The following is a 27,732-nucleotide window of genomic DNA, read 5'->3' as shown; positions in this document are numbered from 1 at the left end:
GGGAACGAGGATCATTTGGGTCAGTGGTGCTCAGGAATGCTCTTCTTTTAGGCTGTCCAGGATTATAAGTAGTTGGGGACTCTGTCCCACACTATGACCAAATGAAGATTGACAGCTTCAGGTAAAGGAGTTGTGTTTTACCATTATGTTCTGTCTAAGAGTTCAATTTTCATTTGTCAACTCCCCTCCCTCCTTCCCCCTGCCAGATTCTCTGGAAGAAGGTGCTTTCCCCTGAGATGTTTCCCTTAGGAATTATTGCTGCGCTAGATCTCTTCTTTCGTATATTTTTGCTTCTTTTACTTATCAGCAAACTTGATCTGGTAATCTACCCTAAGCATTATGGATAAGGAATCTGCCTGAGTTTTTGGAATCGAGGTATAGAAGTGGCCAAGTCCCCACACTTAGACAAATGAAGCTCGATAACTCTTGGAGCATTATGGTAAGACAACTTTTTTTCACATTTGGCTACCATACGGTTTCCACCCAATGCCTCTGTGCACCTTCTCTCAAAAGCCACAGAGGGTGTGTCCAGATCAGCCAACACAGGTATTGCCTTAAAAAGACATTCTTGACTGTGGTTAGCAGTTTTGCAAAACATTTCAAGATGTATTTTGGTAACCTCCCATGGCTCAGTTCTGGTCCCAAAGTTGGAGACCTAGGTCAAGAAGTGAGAAAGATGGTAAATCCCATATCTGAGGTGTAGAGAATTTGATCCCTGCAGCAAAGTATCTTCTCCAGAAACTAGAAGGCAGGAAGGCAAATTTGATTTTGTTAGTCAGGGCTTTGCATCTGATGTTTTTGGAGAGAGCTTCCTGAGGCAGAGGGGGAAACACTTGCAATGGGCATTGCCCGGGAGGCAGAGGTGGCCTATAAAACCAAGGCTTCAGCGGTCCTTTCTAAGAGAAGCCTTTCCACTTCTCCTGATCAATTTGCTAACTGTTGCACTCTGAAGACGTGGAGCACTTATCCTTGCACCTAGCAAACTGGATGTCAAACTCTCCTGACAAATGGGTGCAGGATATTCTAAACCAGAGGCTTTCATTCCCTTGCACACCCTTTCTTTGTGCCCAAAAATAATTCCCCATGTTTCACTCACAAAGAAAATAAACCACTTTAAAAATAAGGAATCTTCTACAAAAGTCATCTGTGAGGTACCCTCAGACCAGAAGAAGTCCGTAATTTACTCAAGATTCCTTTTGGTGCCCAAGAAAAGCTGGGAACGAAGGCCAATTTTAGACCTAAGACACTTTAAGTTTGTGAAGCAAACAAAATTCCAGATCATGGTTCAGTGGGAGCCAGTCATTTCCATTTCAGAGCTCTACCCTTTGGTTTCACTACAGCTCAATGTTTTTTGCCAAGTGTGTGGCAGGAGTGGTAGATTGCTTGTGACTGCAGGGTTTTTTGGATGTTCCTGTATTTGGATGACTGGCTCATCCACTGCCCCTTCCAGGAATGTAGTTATTAAAGCCAGAGACTCCATGCTACAAATCTACATAGAGTTTGGTATTACAGTGAATGTATTATAGTGAATGTAAAAAAAGAAAAAAGTCCAAGCTACAACCAGTCCACGCTTGAGTTCATTGGAACACTTTTGAACAAAGACTTCAAGTAGCAATGCTTCCTTAGACGAGAATTACAGCCTTTCACTAGCAAGCTCAAGAAGTCTCGTCTCACCAGAAGACACTAGCAAGACTAATTCACCTTCTAGGGTTTGTGGCAGCCTCCATTACATTAGTTCTCCGGCCAGATTCTGCATACGAGTTTTTCATTGTACTCTGGCAGTTCAAATGTTTGCAGGGCTCACATATAGTGGTGGTAGAATCTCGGCAAGTTCTGTAGGCTTGTCCTTTCATACTTCTTTCCCCTAAGCCACAGTGAGCATGGACCCATCCCAGTTTGGGTGGTGGGCATTATCTGAGAGAGGCAGTCCAAGCCGCATGGTCCTTAAAGGTCAGTCTTTACGTCAGTATAGTGGAGATGAGATCACTTCTCGTGTTGCAGGCCTTTCATGACACACTCCCTTTGGGTGTGATTAGTTCATACAGACCCACGTGGCATTTTGGTACATCAACATACTTGAGGACTCTGATCTTAACCTTTGTGTTGAGGGGCCATGAATGTGGCCGTGGGCAGGAATCTTGCCACTTTCCAGTAGCAACACACATCATGGGAAAATCCATAATCTTTGTGGACAGGTTGTGCAGTTCTGTTCTCTTCCCTTATGAAAAGTCACTTAATCCGTTAGTAATGGAGAGGATTTTCAGATTTCTCCACATCAAAAGCAGCAAGTTCTTCACTCTTAACTCCCTGAGAAGGGGGGTCACCCAGGGATGCTTTAACTTGACCTTTGCCCCCGGACTCCTTTGGTCCTTTCCTGTGCCTCTAATTCCAAAGTTTCTTGATAAAGCCTCTGCAACGAAAGTCAGTCAACTTTCTAGTCCCTTATTGGCCTTGAGAAGGTTGGTTTCCCTTTACTCAATTCTCATCTACTCCAGTTTCCCTGGGTGCTGGGCTCAGGCCTATATTTTTCACCAGTCATGTTTGCCTCGCCCAAATATTCAGTCTGTTAAACTGACCCCGCGGTTTCTTTAATTCCAGCGATGAATTGACAGTCCAGGTTTTCATCTTCAGTTGTCCACATTTTTTCCTCTTCCCAAAAACCTTTGACTAGGAACATTTATGACAGTAAATGGAAAAGGATTTCTTTTTGGGCGATTTAAAAAAAAAAAAATCTATTTTCAGTCCTTCAGCAGTTTTGGACTTTCTCACATTCTTTTTGATGTGGCGCAAACTATTCCACGCTTAAGGTAGAGTTTATTTATTTTATTTATTTATATTTGTTGACCGGGAGTGTCCGACTGGACATAGGTCTATTTTCAGCAGAGGCCCAGGGAGAAAAGCTCCACAGTTAAAACAGACAGTAGTTACATTGGATTACATAGCGATTAACAATTTACATAGCAATTACTTAAAACATATTTACAGATGAACATAGTACATCATTAGACAACTAGAATCTTTATCTGTGAAGTACATAACAGACATAAACAAATGTTACAAGAAGTTCCTGCTGTATAATAAGTACTGGCTTATGAGCATCTGAGCTTGTTATAATCAAGGTAGTTAGTGGAGTGGAAAGAAAGGTAGTGGTTGGATGGGGAGGGTGATATTAGAGTGGGATTTGCAAGGACATAGCCAGCATGTTTTTAGGTGCGCTTTTAGCAAAGTTTTGAAGTGGGTGCATGATGGTATGGAGGTAATTGTGGGTGGAAGGGAGTTCTATAATTTGGCTATGGTGCAAGAGAGTAGTGCTTCACCAGACGAGTTATTGGCTTTAGTGATCTGCAAGTGATTTTTGTTGCTGGATCTTAGTGGTCTGGTGGTGTGATAGGGTTGGAATAGATTTTGGAGGGATGGGACATTTAGTGGATGATTTACTAGTTTGTGGGCAAGTGAGAGTTGATACCATTGAAGGAGGTAAGGGAGTTCAAGCCAGCCCAGTTCAGCAAGTGAGAGACAGTGGTGACTACGGTAGGATGCCCCTGTGGCGAATTTGGCGATTTTGTTTTAGCATGTGTCTAGCTTGTTTAAATCGCATTGCCTTAGGTTGGTGTATATTTGACAGGCAATAAAGTAGGGTGGAGATAAGGTGGAAATTTGCTATTGAAATCTTTGCTGCTTTGGTGAGAAGTTGCTTATTTCTGTATAGCGCTCCTAGAGTAGGCTTCAGTAACTTTTTTTTTTTCCATGTGGGTGAAAATCATACACCCATTGCATCTCCAGTCATACAAGGCTTTCCTCCAAGGTAACTTTTTACTACTTTCTCTGCTTAGAGATCCAGTCCTTCCATTGGGATATTACTATGGTGCTACAAGCTTTGACTGGACCCCCATTCAAACCTGCTGCTAGGATTAATTTGAGGTTTTTGTCATGGAAGACTTTTTTTTTTTTGGTGGCTGTCATTTCTGCCAGGAGAATTTCTGAGCTTACTTCCTGTCCTCAAAATCACCCTACGTAATTTTTCGCAGGTACTATGTCCCTGAAAACCAGTGCCTCTTTCTAAGGTGGTTTCCGAGTCCTCCATTATTCAGTCTGCAAATCTTCCAGTATTTTCAGATTTTTCAAATAAGGTTGAATATGCTTTACATTTGCTAGATATTTATAGCCAGTTACACTTCAGTTATACTTTTATTTGCTTTGGACAAAACCTTTCAGGAATTTTGATAATTTATTTTTGTCGTCCTGCTAATTTGGGAAAACCACTGTCTGAAGTTACACTATCATGCTGGTTTAGTGCATTTCTTTATCAAGAGAAGAGATTGCTGCTTCCTTCGACCCCAGAGGCTCATTCCATCACATCTGTGACCTTGTCTACAGTTTTCTTTAGTGTTCCAATTGATGACATTTGTTCTGCAGCTGCTACATGGTTCAAGGTACATACCTTTCTATAATACTGTAAATTGGGATATGTGATCCAGATGTAGATCCTTCTTTGGTTCAGCTGTGGTCTGGAATATCCTTCCTTAAGGTCTTCCAAGTAAGAAAGTAGCTGGAGACTCTGCTGTCCATTCCTCCATGTATGGGATAGACACCAACTAGTATGAAAATTGAATGCTTACAATGGATGTTATGACTGAAATCACTGTTGCAGTATTCTTAATATATGGGTTTTTGTCATCTGATTTCCAGCCGGGGTACCAAAGCTTTACCTACCTGAGGGCATACATCTGATGTGTGATCTTAGCCCATATGTGTTTGGGTATATAGGGGGATCTACTTATCGGCAACTCAGGCTATCTCGCTGCCATCTCCAATGCAGGTTGTGAATCCATCAGATTTATCTGTTGAGCTGTATAGCCATTATTTTGCTTGCTCATTTTTCAGGTAAGTGCCCTGTTGAGAAAATATATATATATTTTTTTTTGTAATATGGACAGTTACAAATTTTTGTTGTCAGTTTGGAGGAGTGGTGTAGGCAGGTTAATTCTATGGATTTGCACGCCAGGTACCTTTAGTGTTAGGCCTGGAACACGGCTACAAAACCTACTGCATCTGCCAGTTTCTTCCAAAAAATCCCTTGGGTCTAGATGCTTTCCTGTTGTAACATCTTGCCTGAAAGTGTCAAAAATGCCTGGCCAATGCTAAGATGAGTGAGATGTACGTGCTGAGTTTGCATAACTCATGGTACAATATGTATTCTCTCAATTGCCGGCTACCAAGACATCTTTTGAGGCAGATATGGCTCCTGAGTGTTTGCAGGCAGTGGATATCTCAGATGAACCATGCATTATTTGAGGGGGAGCACATGGAGTCACTCAAATCCTAATCTGGTTGGGGGGTTTCCAGGTGCTCTGAAATGCACCAAGATTCTGAACCTTTGAAACTCAGGTAGATGACAGACCTAAAAAGAAAAAAATAGACATCTTGCCTCACCTGCAGCTTCAAAGGGAAAAAGATTTCTCGCAGGGTTTATTTATAGTTATGGCCCTGAAGCGACCTTTTTTTGTGGCCCAGCTGCCACAGGCCGCGCCACACGTACATACCCTAGATTCTTTTTTCTATGAGGAGGAACAAGATGCAAACTCTAATTCTCAGGATTATTCCTCACAAATGCATTCTACAGAACAGCAGTCTTTGGATAAAAGGTTTTTTTCTCCAGGTTCTTTTAGAGAAACTGAGAACATGAAGTACTTTCAGTAGCTATCAAAGCAAGTCTTTAACATACAAGAGAGATGTTGTAGGTTTATGGAAGTGGGGACACCAACTTTTTTTCTAGTTCTACCAGTACTGGGAGGTATATCGGGATGCCTTGCAGTCAACATCCTCAGCATATGGTTCTCAAAAACCAGCGCCAAAATTACTAGTCAGGTTCTATAAGATGACCTTAAATATCGGTGTAAGAATCCTGTCGCTGACCCTGCTGCAATCTCTATCAGGATAAGCCATCTAAGCTGGTCCTCAGTGCTAACCCCTTTCCTGTAGACACTGATAGTAGGGATATGAATAGGTGGAGAAAGGTGTACACCACTTCCACCCTAGCATTCAAAGCTAACTACCGGATACAAATAACCAGATGTTTGATGTCCCCTATTCCTGTGTTGCAGCATTCTTGTTGTGGGATTTTCCACCTCAGGCGACCCGTACGTCGGCTCCTATGCAAAAGCTTCAGCTTAGCTATTGCAGCTGAGTGGGACGTCACATATAGGGCCATAAATTAGGGGCCTTAAATGTGACATCTGCACGCACAGACCTCAGAACTTTTAAGCCACAGACTGACGCAAATGTCTAGAAAGCCAAGTACCTCGGGGGGGTTTCTTATTAACTTGCTAAAGTTTGGTTTGTTGTAGCTACTCACAGCCGATGTCAGCAAAAAAGGGTAAATGCCAATTTGGGCGCCAGGTACCCCTTAAAGCTTCGCATGACTGCTGTTATTTTGCTTAGGCCAGGTGCACGATCACAACTCATGCTCAATTTGCCAATCCTTTGCAGCCGTCTGGCTGCTCTTACTCTCTACTTGGAGAAACAACATCTTAAACAGCCCTTAGTATGGATCTCACGTCGGAGGCCTCGACAGAGCCTCCGTGTAAGAAGGCCAAGTTTCCCAGGCCCTCTACCTCTGCCACTCCGCTACCGGATGCCCTGCCAACTTCCGATTTAGGAGTTGAGGGACACCTGGCTGATCCGTCTACTTCAGCAGTGACCATCGTAGAAACAGTTTCTCAGTTGATAGCTGGCATGTCCCTGGAGCCAACCCAGACACCAACTACTGCCGAGGTCGAGGGGGATCCTCTGGACGCTACTACAGTTGGACAGTTATCTGTCTTCAGGCCTATGTCTACACCAACCAAAAAGAAACAAAAAGAAACAAAAAAAACCTATGACCTCGACCAAAGAAGGCCTACCTGACTGGCAGTCCTTCACTTCTTCCTTTATGTAGGCCTTTATGGCCCTTAGGCCTTCAGCCTCATCACCCACTTTTCTACCACTGCTGAGCCCTAGACCTCCTTCTGCCTCTTCTCTCCCTCCTCTGGCCTCTCAGGACAGGGAAGAAGAGCAAAACACTTAATACTCCTCTGAGGAATCCATTTCGTACATCTCCTAAAGTGCTTCACCTTAGTCCTACTCACCAGATGAGTCTATTGAAGGAGACTCTCCTCCAGAGGATATATTTGGTGAAGCTATCGCCAAAATGAAAGAACGTTTCAAATGGGATACCTCTCGAATGTCTGAAAATCAGAAGAGAAAATTTGATCTTTTACAGGTAAAATCCCCTTCTGACATCCCACCTGTCATACCTGCCTACTTGGATGCTTTTACCTCTGCATCAGACACCAAATTGTCAGCCACTTGGCCCTAAGCGGCCAGACCGCTTCTACGAGGTGCCTGATGACCAAAAATTCCTAGTCAAACCTCCCCTGGCACACCCAGCTTGGATCTCCAACTATCCTGATGATCAATCCAGACTCATTCCGTCTGCCTCGCTCTTACCCACTGACAAATACAGCAAATCTCTGGATAGGATTGGTAAGAAGGTCTATACTTTTTCCACTTTGGCATTTAGAGCTATCAGACACATGACCAAATATGCTTTGGACCTGGTTTCTCAAGCCTCTACCTTGCTGGCCACTATTCCTGACTGCCCTACAAAAGCTGACATCTCTTCTAAACTATCTCTGGCTGCCCAAGTAGCCAGATGCTCAGATGCAGCTATGATGCTGCAGAAGCTTCTGCTTGCTCTGCAGCATCTGACACTGTTATCAGGGGATATTCCTGGCTTATACTTCAACACTTATCAGAAGACTTTAAGACTAAGATCTTGGATGCCCTCCTGGACCCCAGTTTCTGTTTTGAAAACAATATGCAAATCTTTTCAAAAACCTGCAAGGAATTACACACATCAAACATTTGTTGGTGTCCCCATCCCCAAATATTATAGGAACTACTCTGCCAAGGTCACATTTGTCAGATGAAAGCAAACCTCTGCTGTAACTTACCTTCCAGACCTAGAAGAGGTACCAGAAGACAAACCACGTCCAGACCAGCTGCCCCACAGCCTCGTCCTAGGCAGCCTTTTCATGACAAAGGAGGCCCCAACAATGCGTGACTGCCTTGCCCCCCCTCTCCGCCTGCCTCTCCCACTGCCTCCCCTTTTGGAAAACCATCACCACAGACAGATGGGTGTTGGGCATTATCCAAAAAGGATACTTCCTCTCCATGAAAGAAAAGCAACCCTTGAGGCATTCCCTTTCCCCCCAGAAATCAGACATCTCTTACCACAGGTCCTAATAGATGATCTGAACTTGGGTACCATAGAACCTGTCCCATCAGGGTAGGAGGGAAAAGGCTTCTACTCTACTGTTCCCGGTCCCAAAATGATGGACCACGGAGACCTACTCTAGACCGTTCCTCCTTAAATCTGAATGTCAAGTTGTCAATCTCGCCTTCATTCTTGCTTGATGGGTTCGGAGCCGATCCTTGGCTCCGACTCAGCACTTTGCTAAGCTCGAGAGTCACTTTTACCAGCTCGAGGCAGCCCCATATCCCATGATGCAAGGCGGTAAGTTCCCAGATCTCGTTTGCCGCTTCGCCGATGAAGTCCTCCTTTTACCAGCTCCTGGTAAGTGTTTAAATTTAAACTGCTATTAGCCCCTTTTCAGATAAAAAGTATTTTTTCTTAGAAATCTTTCATTTTTAGTTAATTGTAAGCCCCTTTTTGTCTAAATTTATTCTTCCTCCTTAATTCTTTTAGTCAGGCCTTCTTTCCCTCCCATCCCCCCCCCCCCCGTCAGGGTGTGTGTGTGTGTGAGGTTTTCACTGGTTATACTTTAATTTTAATTGTTTGATTGTGACTGTGTGTGTACTGTTTTCTGTATCCACTATGTCCAAAGAGCAGAGAGTCTCAGGCTTTAAGAAGTGTGACTCGTGCTGTCAGAAGATGTCTCTAACAGACAGTCACACTTCTTGTTTATACTGCCTGGGACCTCTCCACCTGCAGGACTCCTGTGCAATATGTCACTCTTTTAGCCAGAGTGTCCTGCAGGAAAGGAGAAACAAGCTCATTTTAAGGGGACTCCTTAAACCGGAGGGCTCCCCGGCCAAATCGGCTCCGGGAAAGCCTTCCAAGACTAAGGCCCAGGCTTCTGTACCAAAGCCTTCAGCCTTGGCTCCGACTTTGTCGGAGTCGAGATCGGCTCCGGCTGGAGCCGATCCGACCTTGGCCAAATCTTCAGCACCGATGGCTATCTGTGCCGATACTTCTATGGTCACTTTGGTGTCGGTTCCGAGTACTGGCTCCGATCACCATGTGGCCCAGGCTTCGGTGTCGGCACCGACCGGCGCCGACAACGCTATTTCGATGCCTGCATTGGCTCCGGCTGGAGCCAATGCATCTAGATCTTTTCTCGGAGCCGAAAAGTTATTGGCTCCGACTGGATCAGTGGGTTTGTCGGCTCCGATGGTTCCTTTGAGGAAGAGGTCCAGGTCCCCCTCTTTGGAACCAATTCTGTCGGCTCCGGCCTCACCTCTTCTTTCGGAACGGAGCCATCGGAGCCAATCATCTAGGTCATCCAGGTTATCTGACCATGATTTAGAGAGGGTGGTAAGCAGATTATTAAAATCACAGGCACTGGCCCAGATGCTTCATAGTCAGTCTCAACAGACGACTATTAGTCCACACCCCCTTCAAGTTCCTCCTTCGACTCTACAACAGAGTTTGGAGCTGGAGTCTACGGGAATAGTTACGGCTATGGCTGAGGGGCAGATACCCCCTCCTCCTGCACCTTCAGCATCTACTCATCTCCTCCTCGAGACCTTCCTTGGAGGGATTCGGTGGTCGGGCTTCCCTGGTCTCCGAGGGGGTGAGTGGCATCGGACCCTTGTCCGACCCCACTCTTCCCCTTGGAGCTTCGGCCTTGGTGAGCTCGGCTCAGACATCTGCCTCAGAGCCTTCCCTTTCGGTGGGCCCAGGAGTCCCAGTTTCTTCGGAATGGGTTCTCTCGGATCTCCCTGGGAGGGGGGCCTTCGAGGTGATGAAGAGTGTGCTGGCCACTGGGCTTAGTCAGCAGTCTATTCCCTTAGCTCCTCCCTCTACAGTGCCTGTCAATATCTCTTCCATCTCTCTTGCTCCCGGACCTAGAGATCCACCGCCTCAGGTTTCCCCACTGGGAAGAACCCCCTTATCCGAGGATTCTCCTGACCAGTCAGGAGATCCTCCGCGCAAGAGGACTTGTAAGAGGAAACACCTGGACTCCCCTGAGTTTACCACTTCAGATACCGACTTAGATGAGTCGGAGGGATCCCCAAGATCCCCCTCTGAGGATGTCTCCTTTTCAGACATCCTAGAACTCCTAAAACAGAGGGGAAACTGGCCCTCCATAAATCCCTCCGAGGATGAGTCGGTATACCTAGAGGCGTTTGGATCTCGACCCTCCACCTCCTGGGTGTCTCCACCTTTCGACCCCCTTATGGAGGTTATTGCTCGAAAGGCTTTGGCTGCTCCTGATTCTGTAGAGCCAGTTCCTAGGAGACCGTCTAAATTTATTACAGCCCCTTCTGAAAAGCAATTCCTTACAAAAGGTGTCCCTGTTGATGCCATGGTGGTGGCGGCCGCCACTAAGAAGGAACTTGCAGATCCTTCCGTACCTGTCCATCCTCCTAATAAGGATTCTAGGACCATGGATAGGTATGGTAAGCGGATGTTCTCCTCAGCGACCTTTGCCATGCATTCGCTGAACTATTTGTCACTTCACCAGACTCCAAAGGGACATCCTTAAAGAACTAGGTGAAGTAGTGCAGGAACCTACGGCTGCAGGGGCTCAAGAAAAGATTGCTTCTCAGCTAGGAATCCTTAATTCTATAGCTAACTCCTCCATGCGACTGATCTCGTATGCAGCAGATGGAGCGAGTAGAGCCGCGGGTACAGGAGTGGCTCTTAGACGTCAATCCTGGATGCGGCTCTGTAATTTTGCAGATCCCTTTAAGGCGTCCTTCACAAATTCTCCCTTTGATGGGTCAGCATTGTTTGGCCCTCAAGTGAAGGATACATTGACCAGGTGTGAGCAGGACGGCAAGACTCTTTCTGCCATAGGGGTCCATTTTTCTACCCCCTCTAGACCTTACCCCAAAGGTCAGAAGGGTGGAAAAATGTGGTTCCGTAAATCCCAGGGAGTCACGCCAGACGCACGTGGTCAGTTTACCCCTAGAGGCAGAGGGGGTAATAATAACAGACGCCGCTCTAGAGGCAGAGGGGGTCCATAAAACCAGGGAAGCAGAGTGCCTCTCTGACAAGCTCTTCCAGCATCCCTGAGATGTTGCCCGGCTGTCCATCCTTGGAGGCAGTCGGGGGAAGACTATCGCTGTACCCAGAAGCCTGGCGTTCCCTCTCTCAAGACAGATGGGTACATTCGATCATATCCGAGGGTTACAAGATTCCTTTCGAGGAAAGTCCTTTCACTCACAAAAATTCCCTTCCAGATGTGCCACCTGGTCTAAGGGAAAATTGCAAAGTTAGAAGTATCAAAGCTTCTACAAAAAGGGCCATTCAGTCAGTTACAACAGACCATTCAGAGCCTGGAATCTACTCAAGATTCTTTTTGGTCCCCAAAAAGACGGGAGACTGGAGACCAATATTGGATCTCAGCATACTCAACAAGTCTGTGAGAAAGACAAGACTTCGAATGGTCACACTTCAATCAATTTTGCCTTTCCTAGACGAGGACAACTGGATGTGCTCAATAGACCTTCAGGACGCGTACTATCACATAAAAATTCACAGACGCTCCAGAAGGTTTCTCCGCTTTCGGCTGGGGTCCAGTCATTTTCAATTCAGAGCCCTGCCCTTTGGTCTCACTGCAGCCCCCAGAGTGTTCACCAAATGTATGGCAGTGGTCACGGCTCACCTGAGACGTCAAGGATTCCGGGTGTTTTCGTATCTCTACGACTGGCTCCTTTCAGCCACCACCAGGCATCAACTTTTCCAAGCAAGGGATTACACCCTAAATCTCTGCACTCAATTAGGAATTTCGATCAACTACTAAAAATCCTCCTTATTGCCCTGCCAGTCTATTACTTTCATAGGCGCAAACTTAAACACTGTTCGGATATCAGCAACCCTCACAGACCAAAGAATCTCAGATATCCAAAGTCACATGCTGATCATCCTTGCCAGCAAAAAGGTGCAAGCCAGAATGGTTCTGAAGGTGTTTGGCTTCATGGCTGCGGCCATTACCCTTCTTCCCTTGGCCCGCTTTTACATGCGTCTTCTTCAATGGATGTTATTCACCCAGTGGTCTTACCAACAACTTCCCATGCGTCACCAAATCCTGGTGACACAAATTTGCAAGAATCCTCTATCATGGTGGATTTCTTCTCCCCAGATTCACCAAGGCAGACCCTTTGTATCCCCAGCCCCCGTAGCCACAGTCACTACGGACGCCTCCCTGATCGGGTGGGGGGGCCATTATCAGGGCAGGATGGTTCATGGGACGTGGCAACCGTTCGAATACCACCTGCACATAAATGTCCTAGAGATGAGAGCAGTGCTTTTAACGTTGCAAGCCCTCAACGACTTTCTTCCCTTGGGAACAATTGCAGTTCACACAGACAACATGTCTGTAGTATGGTATATCAACAAACAGGGCGGAACCAAGTCCTACCCCTTGTGTCGAGAAGCTCTCAGACTTTGGCAATGGGCGATCTCCTCTCATCGGTTTCTGGTAGCAACGCATATCCCTGGGAAAACCAACTTTCTAGTGGACAGATTGAGCAGAGCTATTCTCATGCCTCACGAGTGGTCTCTCAAACAATCTATAGTGGAGGAGATTTTTCTAGAATGGGGCCGCCCATGTTGCGATCTTTTTGCTACTCTCCAAAACAGCAAATGCCCAGACTTCTTTTCTCTCTTCCCACTGCCAGGCCATCCCCCCAGAGACGCTCTTACCCAGGATTGGCCCCAGGGACTTCTTTATGCCTTTCCTCCCTTTCCGTTGATTCCACAAGTACTCCAGAAAGCTACCGTTTTGAGAGCCAAAATGATTCTCATTGCTCCCTATTGGCCTCGACAAATTTGGTTTCCGTTCCTCCATAGTCACCTATTGGTGCAGCCGTGGCATCTGGACCCAGTGCAAGACCTTCTGATTCACCATTCGGGTCAGCTGCATCGGTCTATTCCTTCTCTCAACCTCACAGCTTGGTTGCTCCACTTCCTTCCTTAGCCAGGCTTCCTATGATCTCTAATCCTTAGGGATATCATAGTGGCTTCCCTTAAATCCTCTACTAGAAGGATTTATACCAGCAAGTGGAAACGCTTCTCTTGTTGTGCAAAAGCTAAAAATATAGATCCTTTTACTGCCCCTGTTCGTTCAGTTTTGGATTTCTTGGCGGAAATCTTTCACTCGGGCTCTTCATCTTCCACGGTCAAAGTTCAGTTGGCTGCTATCTCGAACTTTCATGTCGGGTTTGCAGATCACAACATTGTCCCACAAGCTTTGTAGAGCCTTTCTAAAAGGAATTTTTCTCCTTAAACCTCCAGTCAGGAGTCCTCCTCCTCAATGGGACCTAAATCTAGTGCTGACATCCTTAATTCTTCCTCCCTTTGAGCCAGCTGTTTCATGTTCCCTGAAGTTTCTTTCATGGAAAACACTCTTCCTTGTTGCTATTACCTCGGCAAGGAGAGTGTCAGAACTTCATGCTCTCTGTGTTCGTTCCCCTTATTTGGTCTTCGACAAAGACAGGGTATCCTTGAACTAATCCAACCTTTTTGCCTAAGGTGGCCTCGAAAAATAATTTGAACCAATCTATTGACCTCCCTGTATTTTTCCCTAATTACTCAAACAGATCGGAACAAAAATTACATTATCTTGATGTTTACCGCCAACTCAGATATTATTTGGACAGAACAAAACAATTCAGGAAATCTGATCAGCTTTTTCTTATGCTGAAAATAAGAAAGACCTTCCTGTCTCCAAAGTGACCTTATCTAGATGGCTTTCGTCCACCATCTCCGAAATCTATCAGCTCAGAGGAAAACAGCTGTGCTCAAAACCAAAGGCGCATTCAACCAGATGCTTAGCCACTTCCACAGCTTTTCAGGCTAGACTTCCATTAGACACTATTTGTGCAGCAGCCACTTGGGCCACTCCTCATACCTTTTTTTCTCATTACAAATTGGATTTGGCCTCCAGGGACAGAGCCAGTTTTGGCTCTACAGTTCTCAAGAGTCTGTTCCATTGAGCCACCCAGGATAGAGGTGCTAGGGACGCGGTCCCATCAAGCAAGAATGAAGGCGAGATTGACAACTTAACATTGAGAAGTTATGTACGTACCATAACGTTCCATGTTAGTTGTCTTCTCTTGCCTTCTTTCTTGCGACCCTCCCTCCTGCCCCCTGGCCTGGACAGACCTTTTTCTCCCTATATGGAGGATTGCTTTTTAAGACCAGCTAGTTGTCTGGTCTTCCTTATAGCCCATCCTTTAGGCTTTTTGCCTTTCTTTCTTTCTGGGAAGTTTTTTGTGCTAGTTGTTATTGCCTATAGGTACCAAACGAGATCTGGGTACTTACCGCCTTGCATCATGGGATATGGGGCTGCCTTGAGCTGGTAAAAGTGACTCTCGAGCTTAGCAAAGTGCCGAGTCGGAGCCGAGGATCGGCTCCGAACCCATCAAGCAAGAAAGAAGGCAAGAGAAGACAACTAACATGGAACGTTATGGTAGGTACATAACTTCTCATTTTAAAGGTTCCCACCTTCAGAATGCTGCCACTCCCAACCCTCTCTCGTCTCATACTAACCATGGCTTTCATGGCCAAATTGGACCTAAAAGAAGCCTATTTGCACATATCCATCCTACCCTACCACAGAATTTTTTTTACATTTTTCTGGACTCTCCTCTCATTTCCAATTTACTGCCTTGCCCTTTGGTTTCTCCACTGCCTCCAGAGTGTTCACAGAATGCCTGTCTCCTCCCACTGCCATTGCAGAACACAGGGAATTCAGATTTACTCCTACGTACACAACATCCTGATCCTAGCAGACTTCAAAGAAACCCTTTCAGCCCATCTGCAATTCATCATGTCCCTTCTACAAAATCTGGGGTTTGCCCTCAACCTTCCGAAGTCTTCCCTGATCCCAGAGCAAGACAAGATATTTCTAGGTTGCAGAATCAAAGCAGACTTAATGAAAGCAGCTCCCTGACCTCCCATTTCAAAGCCGTGCTGCAGACTCAAGTAATAACCACAAGGCAATTTTTAAGGATCTAGGCCTAATGGCAGCCAGCATCCCTATGTTTCCACTAGCCAGAATGCATATATGTAAGCTGCAGTGGTATCTAAAAAAACATTTGGTCCCAACAACAGCATCCCCTGGAGCAAGAAGTCTTACTCCAACCCTGCCTAAAGGTGGAGGTCAGGTGGTGGATTCAAGTCCAGCTTAATCCGGGCCTTCCCTCCAGCCCACTCTCTCAACCCCGGTTATGCATGCAGATGCATTAGACTCTGGATGGGGAGCCACTTTGTCATCCTTTTGGGTTCAAGCAACATATGGCACCCTTCGTTAAAGGACAAACACATCAATGTGAGAGAAGTGACAGCAGTCCTCCTGGCTCTGAAAACCTTCATTCCCCTGTTACTACACTACCAGGTGTTCTCCAAATAAGTACAGACACCAACAAACAGGGAGAAACAAAAGCATACCACCTGTGCAGACCAACATTATTGATATGAGGTCTAGCCTCTCGCCACAACTTGTCCCTGCAGGCATCCTACATCCTCTCGCAGGAAAAATAAACAAGCAGACATAAGCAGGGCATCCTCTCCACAACACGAATGGATGCTGGACAGGACTGTCTTCCTAGACATTGTCCAGCAGTGGGGCACTCCTCAAATAGATCTGTTTGCCTCCCCCCAAGAACAGACAACTGCAGACCTTCTGAACCAAGACCTACTCCCCTCTAGCTTGGAGAGTAGACGCTTTCAGCATTTCTTGGAAGGGGAGGTTTCCATATGCCTTCCCCCCCTTCCCACTAATTCAGAAAGTCCTCCTGAAAATCAGGAGGGACGAACCAAAAATCTTTTTGGTGACTCCCTACTGGCCAAGACAGCACTGGTTCCCCCTACTTCACAGTCTAGCCAATGGCAATTACCACAAGTTACCCCACACGGTGGATCTAACACAAAAGGGAAACCTCATCCACCCACACTTGCAGATGTTGTCGCTGGCACTGTGGGTGATAAACTTTTAATTCCCTTCAGGCACCTCTACTCAGAGAACATGCTCTCAGTCCTGAGGGAGGCCAGGAAACCTACTACAAGAAAATCGTACCTAACTAAATGGGAAAGATTTTTAAAATGGTGTCTGGACAAGGGGAGGAACCCATGCATTGCAGATTTCCCCCTAGTTCTTGCATATGTGTCAACTCGTAAAAGGCAGACTTTCATACTCTTTAGTAAAAGTTCACCTTTCCGCAATCTTTGCTTGCCTACCACTAGACCTACTAGCTAGGCTCGATATTGAGCTTTTATTAAAAGGGATCTTACACATTAGGCTTCCCAAGAAAGCTCATCCCACCACCCTGGGACCTTAACTTCATTGTGGAAAAGACAACCCTGCACCCATTTGAACCTGCTGGGACAACTACTCTACAGACGCGTACATGGGAAAACTGTACTGCTAATGGCCATAACTTCAACCAGAAGGGTGTCAGAACTACAGGCCTTAAACCAGTCTGTTCAGCTACCCACTTTCTACCACTCTCCCACCAGTGAAGGGGAGAGGGTACTTCACTCCCTGGATGTACACAGACAGTTAAGATTTTATCTGGACAAAACAATATCCATTAGAAAATCCAATCAGCACTTAGTTTCCTTCCACCCCAGGGCACTGGGCAAGGCAGTCTCCAAACAAACCACCTTTTGGATCAGGAAAGCCATTTGCTTCTCTTACTCAAACCATGGCAAAAAACATCCATTGGGTGTTGAAGTTCATTTTACCATGGCAATGGCAGCTTCCAAAGCCTTTCCCAAAGGCCTGGACACTGCTTCCATTATGGAAGCAGTGACATGGGCCTCCATTCACACTTTCACCAAACACTACAAGTTAGACAATGTCTCCAGAGCACGGGCAGGATTTGCCAGGGCAGTCCTACAGGGCTTTATAGAATCAGCATCTTTATCCTCCACCCTTCCTTCCAGCTAAGCTGTGGTACTTTCCCACAACAAGAATACTGCAGCATAGTAACAGAAGAACATAGAATAGGTGTGTAAAATCTTAGCATAACCATAGATGTCCTTCTCTTCCGTGTTGCAGTATTCCTTCCCACCCAACAAAAAACTCCTCTTACTCAGTCCAGCATATCCTTAGGCCCCTGGTACTGGGACCTATGAAAACCACATAAGGGATCCTTGGCCCCTGTGCCTAACATCACTGGCATCTCCTCCTGCTGGGCCTTCTACTCCTACTGGGCTTTCAAGTTCTGAGATCTGTGCGTGCAGACGTCACATTTAAGGCCCCTGGTTTATGGCCCTGTGTGTGATGTCCCACGCAGCTGCAACAGCTAAGCTGAAGCTTTTGCATAGGAGCCAACGTGCAGGTTGCCTGATGTGGGAAAGCCCACAACAAGCTTATTTCAACATGGAAGAGAAGGACATCTATGGTTATGGCAAGATTTTACACAGCTATTCTTTCTCAGTTCAGTAGTCTTTGCAAACGATTGTCAAACCGCAGTCAGTGGATTCTAAACAGCAAATGTGGACCTTTACTGTCTGTTACACAAATAGACACTACATCAGTTGCAGATGTTCGTGTTTCACTGTTGCAGTCATCACATTTGGGTTATCCCTGCCAAGGTAGCCCTCGGCCAGCCTGAATACTAGAGACCTAGTATTTTGCGTTAGTTGCTGTTGCTTGAGGAGTGACGTCAGGTCGTCAGGAGTATAAAGTAAGTCAGCCAACGCCATTACATCAGTCATTCTTGCTGTGGAGCCCAAAGCAGAAGCAGTTCGCACAATTGCCGGTCAGCCGCTACCTGAGTTTTCATCTACCGAATTGAAGTTGAATTCTTCTAAAGCCAAGTACCCCGTTGGGGATTCTTTTTTCTTGCACTTTCTGATGTCAGAAAAAGTTAATTGTCTCGCTTGTGGAAAACAAATACCACACCGAGACTTCCACTTGTCATGCATCAATTGTTTAGGCCCAGACCATGATGTCCAATATTGTCGCTTCTGTGCTTTGTTCAACGCCAGAACTATCCATCATTGGGCCCTTTTTGTAACTTGATATTTTCATTTGCAGTCCTCTAATTCCAGTATGGCTTCGGTAAGCCATCCGACAGCAGATCTTCCGAAAAACGTAAAGATAGACAGAGGTTCCTATTATTTGATCAAACTACAACAAGTTCGAACGCTATATGGTCAAAACCATTTAGTTGAACTTGCAGAAGTTCGAACACACACAAAAAAAAAGTAAAACTTGCAACAGTAAATAACTGTTGCAAGCAGGGGAGCAAGCCCCCCCTGCACCCCCCACACCTCCCGCTCTTTAAATATACCAACTTTGAGGCCGCACTATAGTAAGGAAAGGGAATATTTCCCTTTACTGCACTGTAGTGCGATCTCGAAGTTGGTATATTTAAAGAACATGGAGTGTGGGGTGCAGGGGGGCTTGCTCCAATGCTTGCAACAGTTAGTTTACTGTTGTATGTTTTATTCATTTTTTTTTTTCCGTATTCCAAGTTTTGGAACTTCGAACAGACAAGTTTGATATTGCTGTGTTCAAAGTTTCAAAATTTCGATCACTTAATAGGAACCCGACAGACCCCACAGGTCGAACCCTACCGACTGTGCTTCTGTTAAGCTAGTCAGTCCTCCGGTACTCAGGTGCTTTTTCAGCCCCCGATGCCCACTTCAGTTGACTTGCAGGCTGCTAACAAGACCATTTCTGAGTATGTTGTGCCGCAAAACTCTCCGACTAAGGATCCTGTGGTAGTCTCTACCTCTGATGGGTCTGGAGCTGCTGAACAGGCAATGGTTTCCGAGGAAGTCCTTCGCACTACTGAATCTTGACAGTCATCTTTCACAGTTACCATCCTTTCAAAAACAGAGTTTCTTAGGCCCATGGTTCAAACCACACCCTAGAAACAGACCCACTCTCAGGCACCTGCAACCTTGCCTCAGTCTCAAATGCTTAAAATGGTGGAAGACCTTTAGCTGATCAGGGGAAGACAAGCTACCCCCTCCAAAAGAAAAATCTGTCCTTTGTAGTTTTGTCTGATCAGAAGTCAGATGAATCTGATGCATCTGACTGTGAAGACATGCTACCCCTTTCCACTTATGAGGATTCTGATGCAGAAGACTCTATTCCTTCAGCCTCTCCCCCAGAGGATTTCTCCTTTGGGGAATCCTTGCATGCTTTTAAGGGAGCATTTCCAGTGGGAGAGTCAGGACTATCCTCAGTCTAAAATGAGAGACTGGGTATTCATAAATTGTCCACAACACAGACCCCTAGCCACCCACCCCCAGTCCTGGATGCTGCGGGGAAATGTTTTCCTCGAATCCAGCTTGACTTCTGGCGCCCTACCACCTCATCCCGGAAAACCAGACGGGTACTGTAGAGTCCGAGTCGCACAAATATATTTTTAAAAATCCTATAGCTGACCCTGAGGTCATTTCTCAAGGGCCAAAAGGGATTAAAGCAGCCTCTGCTAAGAATCCCACCCCCTCATACAGGGATTCCCAAGCTTTTGACAGGATAAAAAAGTATACACCTCAGCTACTCTTGCTATCAGGGCACTAAGTTGTCCGTTCCATATGCTGAAATTTCAGTAACATAGCTTGGGACTCCTTAAATGTCTTCCTTTCCTGCTTGGTTAGAATGGAAAGATTTACAAGACTTAATGCATTCTGCAAGTCAAGTAACTAAACACACTTTGCACTGTGGTTTTGATACCCTAGAAGCTTCTTGCCAGGGCAGCAGTCACTGGATCTGTCATTGGAAGACATGCATGTCTTAAGGAACATCCCCTGCTAGACCATGTTGAATCTAATTTGTTGGATGCCCCCTTGCACAAAAATAACTTATTTGGCACTAAGGCAGAAGAGGTTTTAAAGATGGAAGAAAAAGCAAAATCTGTGCAGTTGCGGATTTCTTACAGGTCCAGCACCCTAGGTTCAGCAGCCATTGTCCCTCCAATCACTGGTCCTTCACTGCTTCGTGTAAACCGGCCCAGCCTAGGCCCTGTGGAAATAGACCCCCCCCCCCCAGACAGCAGCCCCAGAGAATGCAGAGATCTAAGCAGTGGACTTACCTCCACATCAAAACCAGGGAGTTCTAAGCCACCTTTCTATGGTAAGAACTCACAATGACTGACCTCCCCCTAGGAGGAAAACTGTCCTTTCACTCAAGCACCTGGGCCACCATTACCAAGGACCTATTGGTTCAGAACATAGTTTCAGGGATACAAATTTTCCTTCCACACTCTTCCAATCACAAAAGGGTTTCCAGATCCTACCACTAAATCATTGGGCAGATACTCAAAAGCAAATACTTTCCTTGCTCTGAGGGCAGTAGAGCATGTTCCTGCAGAGCAGGTAGGCCAAGGTTTCTACTCAAGACTTTTTCTGTTACCCAGAAAAGAGGGCACCTGGCACTCCATCCTTGATCTATCCATTCTGAACACCTTCCTGGTGATCCCAAAATTCGAAATGCTCACCCTCCAGCAGCTGCTACCCATGGTCTCCAGACACGCTTGGCTGGCCACCCTAGAACTAAGAGGCCTACCTCCGCTTTCCTATCATGGAATCCTGCAAGAAATATCTCTGCTTCAGGGCAGGATCATAACACTTTCGGTTCTTTGTGCTTCCTTCTGGCTTATCTACTGATCCCAGAGTTTTCACAAAATGTCTGGCTCTGGCCATTGCTTTTTGCAGACAAATATTCAGATTTACCCATACTTAGACGACTGCCTTATTCAGGCAGATAGCCTGGAAAAACTGCTCAAGCACCTGGCCTTTGTAAAGACCCTACTAACCTCCCTGGGGTACACAGTCAATGAAAAGAAATCCAAACAGGTGCCTACCCAAAATATAATCTTCTTGGGAGCAAGTCTGGAGACAGCATCCCAGATGGCATACCTTACACCAGCAAAACAAATTTTCCTGGCAGCCTATTTCTCTCAACTAACCATCAGGTCCCAGCTATCTGCAAGGAAGATCTTGCAAGCTCTGGGGTTCAAGGCACTGTGCATACTACTCAATCCATATGCCAGACTGCATGTGAGGAAACTTCAGTGGTACCTAAAGAGCCTTTGGTGTCAACATTCTCAAGACCTGGAAACTCTTCTACCAATAATTCCTTGCCTCAGAAAGGATTTTCTTTGGTGGGTAACAGCACTCTCCCACAACATGGGACTGCCCTTCTCCCCAGTCCCCGCCACCCAGACCCTCACCACAGACTCATCAGACTATGCTTGTGATGCACACCTGGGTGGCAGGTGCATATAGGGCCAATGGAGCCCATAGCAAATCCCTCTGCATGTCAATCAAAAAGATGATGGCTGTACAGCATGCCGTAATAGTTTTCCAAACCCCTTGTCTTTCCAGGAGTTCTCCTGATCAAAAATGACAACACCACTGTGATGTGGTACATAAGCAGGGGAGGGACTCACTCCTACCATCTATGCAGGCTGGTCACGACCCTTTGGCTCACCTCCTCTTCCATGCAACTATACCTGTTAGCATAATACCTACCAGGCTCTCTCAACTCTCTGGCAGACCAATTAAGCGGAAATCTTGTGGACCCACACGAGTGGCAACTCAACCAAAGTACCTTCACCCTAATAACTCAGAAATGGGGAACCCCGAAGGTCAACCTCTTTGCCTCCCACACCAACCATCAGCTCAGCAAATTTGCACCATGGAGCATCATTGCATGGCTTGGGAATTGAATGCACTGTCCTTCCCCTGGGTCAATCTATGCCTTTCCTCCCCATCTCATCCTCAGGGTACTGCTCAAATTAAGGGAGGAAAAATCTAGGACCATTCTCATAGCTCCAGACTGGCCCCGAAAACACTAGTACCTCTTGCTGGCATAGCCTGTCCCCACTGCGTCCTTTGCAGCTTCCTTAGATTCCAAACCACCTGACCCAGAGGGATGGGGAATTCATGCATACCCAATTGCAGACACTCAATTTGGCAGCTTGGCTTATTCCCTAAACCCGAACCAATCTGCCACCCTCAGTAAACAGGTTCTGGATGTGTTATATGTGAGTCCAGACGTCCTAGCACCAGAAAGTCTTATGCAGATAAATGGAAAAGGTTCTGCACCTGGATCCAGGCTAAGGGAGCCAATATGGCACAGCTCTCCATCCCTCTCATCTTGGATGACTTGGCTGACTTACTACACAATGGCCACTTTCTCCTCTATAAAAATTCATGCCTCCGCTATTTCTGCTCATTTTCTCACTGAGCGGCTCCTTTTCTCGTACCCTTTGAGCAAACAGTTCCTCAGAGGGGCTAGCAACTTGAGCCTTCCCAGAAGGGCACCAACACCAGCTTGGGATCTTAACTTTTTCTTGGAAAAGCTCACCCTGCCCCCTTTCAAACCAGCTTCTTTTGCAGAGCTAAAATTTCTCTCCTGGAAGACAGCATTCCTTTTGGCCATCACTTCAGCCAGAAGAGTCTCTGATCTGAAAGCACTCATGGCTGTGGAACCCTTCATCTTCCATGCAGACAGCGTATCCCTCAGAACTAACCCATCCTTCATGCCCAAGGTGGTATCCAGTGTGGCTCTCAACCAATCCATTCATTTGCCCACCTTTTTTCCTAATCCCCAGAACAAGGGGGACATGATTCTTCACTCTCGATGTGCACAAACAGCTCAGATTGTGTGGACAGGACTAAATCCTTCAGAAAGTTTCATCATTTGCTGGTTAGCTTTGCTACAGGGACAGAAGTCAAAGCCATCTCCAAGCAAACCATTTCCAAATGGATAGCACACTGCATCCATTTCTGCTACAAACCGCATGGAATGCCTCCCCCCAAGGGGTTCAAGACGCATTCCACAAGAGCAGTCTCCACTTCTGCAGCTTTCCTCAGGGGAGTCTCCACCTGGGACATCCTGGAGGCTGCCACTTGGACATCTGTTCACACTTTTACCAAGCATTACCACCTGCGTTTCTCTCCAAATCCAGGGCAGGGTTTGCCTCTGCAGTCTTGAAAGGCATCCTAGCCAGCCCATAGTTTCCTTGACTGCCTCCACCCCTTTCTCAGTTTTGGAAGTCTACCCCGATGTACTGACTGCAACAGTGTAACAAAGAACATAGTACAGTTGTGTAAACTTAGCATAAATGTAGATGTTGGTGTATTCACTGTTACAGTCCTGGTTTTCCTCCCCCTCCCCAATCCCCCTTTATTCTCTTTCTCCTTTCACCATTCTTTCCTGTTCTTTCCTTACAAGGGCCATATTGGTATTTATTTTCCACTGGTGGAGTTTTTCCACTAGAGCCTGGCCTCCTACTTTGGGGGCTCCTGACAGGGTAGGGCAAGAAAAACTGATGTAATGGTGTTGGCTCCCGTACTTTATACTCCTGACGACCTGACGTCCGTCCTGAAGTGACAGTAACTGATGTAGAAATACTACGTCTTTGGTATTCGGGCCAGCTGAGGGCTACCTTGGCAAGGATAATGCAAGTGTGATGACTGCAACATTGAATACACTCCATCTACATTTATGGTAAGTGTACACAACTGTTCTTTGTTGCTGTGGATGCCATCTCCAAGGCTGCTGCCATGGGTTCAGTTATTCAACTATGTGTATGGCTGAATAGTCGGCCCATCCCTGAGGACTTGGTCTGAAATCCTAGATTTGACTTTGGACAAAGATCTTTAGCTTGGTACACAAGCAGCTAGTCTCTGCAAAACCCCACATGTACAAGACAAGAATATGAAAGACTGTAGACAAGTTCTGTGCTCTACAGTCCCAAGATAACATTGAAACTACCCATCCAAGTCTGTCTTGTTAAGAGGGTATCCCAGGTCCATTCACAAACATAACACCAAGAGATTTTCAGGCAAACCATGCAGGTAACCCCTGTTTGGGAGGCCTCCCTTTTGAAGCAAAAAAAAAAAAAAAGAGAAACTTACAGAACTTTACCACCTACCATTTTCCTCTCAACCTTTATTTTAGAAGTCTGTCTTTTCCCTTTTGGGAAATAGTCATAATCCTCTGTCTGCAGTTACTGTTTTCAGAGAAGAGTATCCATGTCATGGGATAATGGGAAAGCATTCCCTGCCTAAAAGGCCTCCCTCTCCCACCACTCAGCCAGCTTCCATTTCTCGATCCTATTATTCAGGACTTAACTAGATCAGGGCACCTTACAGAGAGTGCCGATGTCTTTCATAGGAAGAGGTTTCTATCCCATAATCTTTTTGGTATCAAAAACTGAAGGACATCGGAGACCTGTTCTGGATCTCTGTATACTAAACACTTGAAAGTTCCTATTTTCAGAATGTTCTCTTCCCACTATCCAGCCTTTCATTCATCCTCTCACCTTTCTGGTATTTCTGGACCTAAAGGATGCCTAACTTCATAGTCCCGTTGGCCCTGTTTCAGGAAATTCCTTACATTCTTTGGCTTGTCACACTAAGTGTTTTGCACTTTGATTTCTCTGCAGCTCCAAGAGTTTTTACAAAGTGTTTAGCTCCAGTGGTGGCTTTCTGCCACACACAGGGAATTAAACTTTTCCCTTACCTGGATGACCTACTGATCCAGGCTCTATACAGACATCTTACTCTAACAGATACATTACACAATACATCTAACAGTTCTGTCATTCACAGTAAATCCCATCTCATACCCAGTCAGGACATAGTATTTCTGGTTTGCATACTGGGCACATGCAAAATGTTTTTCTTCCTTTAGGAAGTTTAGTCTGGCCACCACCTTCCAAAACCTGTACTCTGTCCCACTGCACAGGAAGGGAGATTCTGTCTTGGCTTTCATTGCACCTTACCCTCCCAGTTCTTACTCATGGCAGAATACATAGGAAAATTCAGTTGTACTTGAAATCTGTGTGGTCCCAGCATTCTCATCCCCTGGGTACCCTAATCCCTGTCCTGCCTCAAAAAGAAGCTGCTCTGGTTGGAGAAACAGGTCACGCTCAACCTGGGTTTCCCTTTTACCCCAACCCCACCCAACCAAGTTCTTAACGCAGATACCTTGGACCGGGCATGGACAAGATCTCTCATTGCAGGAGAAATGGCCTTGTGTCCTGAAGGGGCACATCAAGTTGAAAGAAATGAGCTCTTCTGCAACCACTGCAGATCTTATCCCACCTGTGGAAACCAGGCACTCTTGTGTTGTACACTGACAACACATTAGTTATATGGTATGTAAAATTGAAGGGCATAAGGTCTTGCCTACTGCCAGGTTATCACAGGAGGCATGGCATCTAGCCACACAAATGAACACGAACCTGACAGCCGCAAACATTCCCTCACATGAGTGTTCTGGTGGACTTAAGCAGGTCACTGGAGGACCTTCGTGAAGGGTCCTAGTTAGACAGGTCTTCAAAACAAAACACCAGTGGGAGTCACCAAAAATAGACCCATTTGCTTCCCCAGAGAGCCACTAGGTTCTGTTCTGCAGGATCCCTTCTCCCTTTGATTGGCAGAAAGGCACCTTCTCTTTCTAGATGACAGGAAGAATTCGCTATACCTTCCCTCCACTGTCAGTGCTTTCAAAAGTCTTTAAAAAAGCCCAAAAGAAAACTCCAAAATGTTAATTTCGAACCTCTTTCTGGCCAAGACTGCATTGGTTCTTTTCCTATTCCCCTTCCTCCTAGGGAAACTTCTGTAAAGTACCGTTGCAGTCAGACCTGGTTACTCAACAAGGTCTGCTGCTCTGTCCAAATCTAGCTTCTCATTCTCAATCTGTGGTTGATGGGGTTCTGATCCCTAAAAGGCACCTCTTCTTTGAGATGGTTCAAGATAGATAGAAAGCCAGGAAACCTACCACTAAAAAATCATGCACAGATAAATGAGGGAAAAAAATCTATTTGGTGCCGCAAGCACAGCCAGTATCCAGTCTTATCAGAGGTTCTTGCTTGAGTATCTCTGCAAACTGTTGCATTTTAGTTTGGTTTACTCTTCCAGTGAAGTCCATCTGTCTGCCAACGATCCATTTTTGCCTCTTGACCCTCTCCTCGTGTCCAGGATGGCGATAGGGGAGCTTTGCTTTTTAAATGGCCAAGAAAACTTTTTTCCTCTTTGTGCTGGAAAAACTTGACCTTGACCCCATTTTAGCCAGCAGCATCTGCCACACTAAAATTCTGCACCTGGAAAACTATTAATGTTAAGTTGTCTATCTCGCCTTCATTCTTGCTGGATGGGTTCGGAGCCGACCTCGGCTCCGACTCGGCCACTCTAAAAGCTCGAGAGTTGGTTCCACCGGCTCGAGGCTCCCCTTATATCCCACAATGCTAGGCGTGAGTTACCTCAGATCTCGTTTGCCGCTACAGCGATCGAGGTGTGTTTTCTACCGGCTCCAGGTTAGTGAAAGTTAGATTAGTTTAAATTCTTTAGACTTAGGCTAACTTAGTGTATTTTTCTTCCCCATAGTGTAGTGGACTTATTATCCCTTCTATCTTTTATTCAGCCCCCTTTTTTTCCAAAGAACTTATAGTTCTTTCCCCAAGGCCTTCAGGCCCTTCCTCCCCTATCCTTAGGGTGTGTATGTGTTTGATTAGGGAGTTTTATTTAACTTACCTTTAGTTTAAATAATTCCCTTTGAACCCTATTAGTGTAATCTGTGTGTGTGTTTTCTGTGTGTGATTACACTTCGGTTCCTTGAATATGTCCAAGGAAACAAAGGTCTCAGGCTTCAAGAAGTGTGACTCGTGCTGTCAGAAAATGTCTCTGACAGACGGTCACACTTCTTGTGTGTATTGCCTGGGACCTTTACACCTGCAGGACTCTTGTGCTGTATGCCATGGCTTCAGCCCTAGAGTCCTGCAGGAGAGAAAAAATAAACTCATTTTGAGGGGTTTAATCAAGCCTGAAGGTTCCCTTTCTGTGTCATCGGGGAAACCTTCTAAGGCTTCTAAGACCTCTGCTCCAGCTTCAGAGTTCAGGCCTAAGGCTTCGAAGCCTACTGCTTCATCGGCTCCGGCTGGAGCCGATGAGTCTTTGACTGCAGTATCCGAGGCATTAGAGATTCCTGGGTCGGCTCCGATCAGACCATCGGAGCCGACATCTAGAAAGAGATCGAGGTCACCGTCCCTTGGCTCCGTTCATTCGGCTCCAGCGTCTACCCTGCTGTCTGAACGGAGCCATAGATCTCACTCCTCCAGGTCATCGAGGCTCTCTGATCACGACCTCCAGAGGGTAGTGAGTAGACTTTTGAAGTCCGAGGCACTGGCCCAAATGCTCCAGAGTCCGACTCATCAGTCGATGCCTCAACTTGTTCCAATAAATATTCCTCCTCCGACTCCTTTGAGCTCGGAGCCGGGGCGCTTCGGGACCGAGACTGTGGTAGCGTTGGAGCAGATACATTTGTCTTCGGCTCCGATTTCTTCTTTTGAAGAATCTCGGCGCCGGGCTTCCCTTGTCGGCTCCGAGGGGGTGAGTGGCATCGGACCCTTGTCCAACCCCCCTCTCCCTCTCGGTGCTTCGGCGCTGGTGAGTTCGGCTCCGACATCGGCCTCGGAGCCATCTCTGTCGGTGCCGAGGGAGGTTCTCAGCTTCTCGGA

At 46.2% G+C, this 27,732-nt stretch overlaps 1 protein-coding gene across 1 annotated transcript in view; it reads left to right on the top strand.

The window, feature by feature from the left end:
• Positions 1-27,732, top strand: part of UBA1 (ubiquitin like modifier activating enzyme 1) — a 2,903,587-nt gene that overhangs the window by 1,112,478 nt on the left and 1,763,377 nt on the right. Inside the window, exon 11 of the mRNA XM_044080725.1 lies at positions 24,964-24,972. Coding sequence (XP_043936660.1) covers positions 24,964-24,972 — 9 coding nt within the window. The remainder of the gene's footprint in view (positions 1-24,963; positions 24,973-27,732) is intronic.

Source organism: Protopterus annectens, chromosome 8.part0, assembly GCF_019279795.1.
Source record: "Protopterus annectens isolate FY-2018-M chromosome 8.part0, PAN1.0, whole genome shotgun sequence".
NCBI lineage: Eukaryota > Metazoa > Chordata > Ceratodontiformes > Protopteridae > Protopterus > Protopterus annectens.
This window is presented reverse-complemented; position numbering and strand designations above follow the sequence as displayed.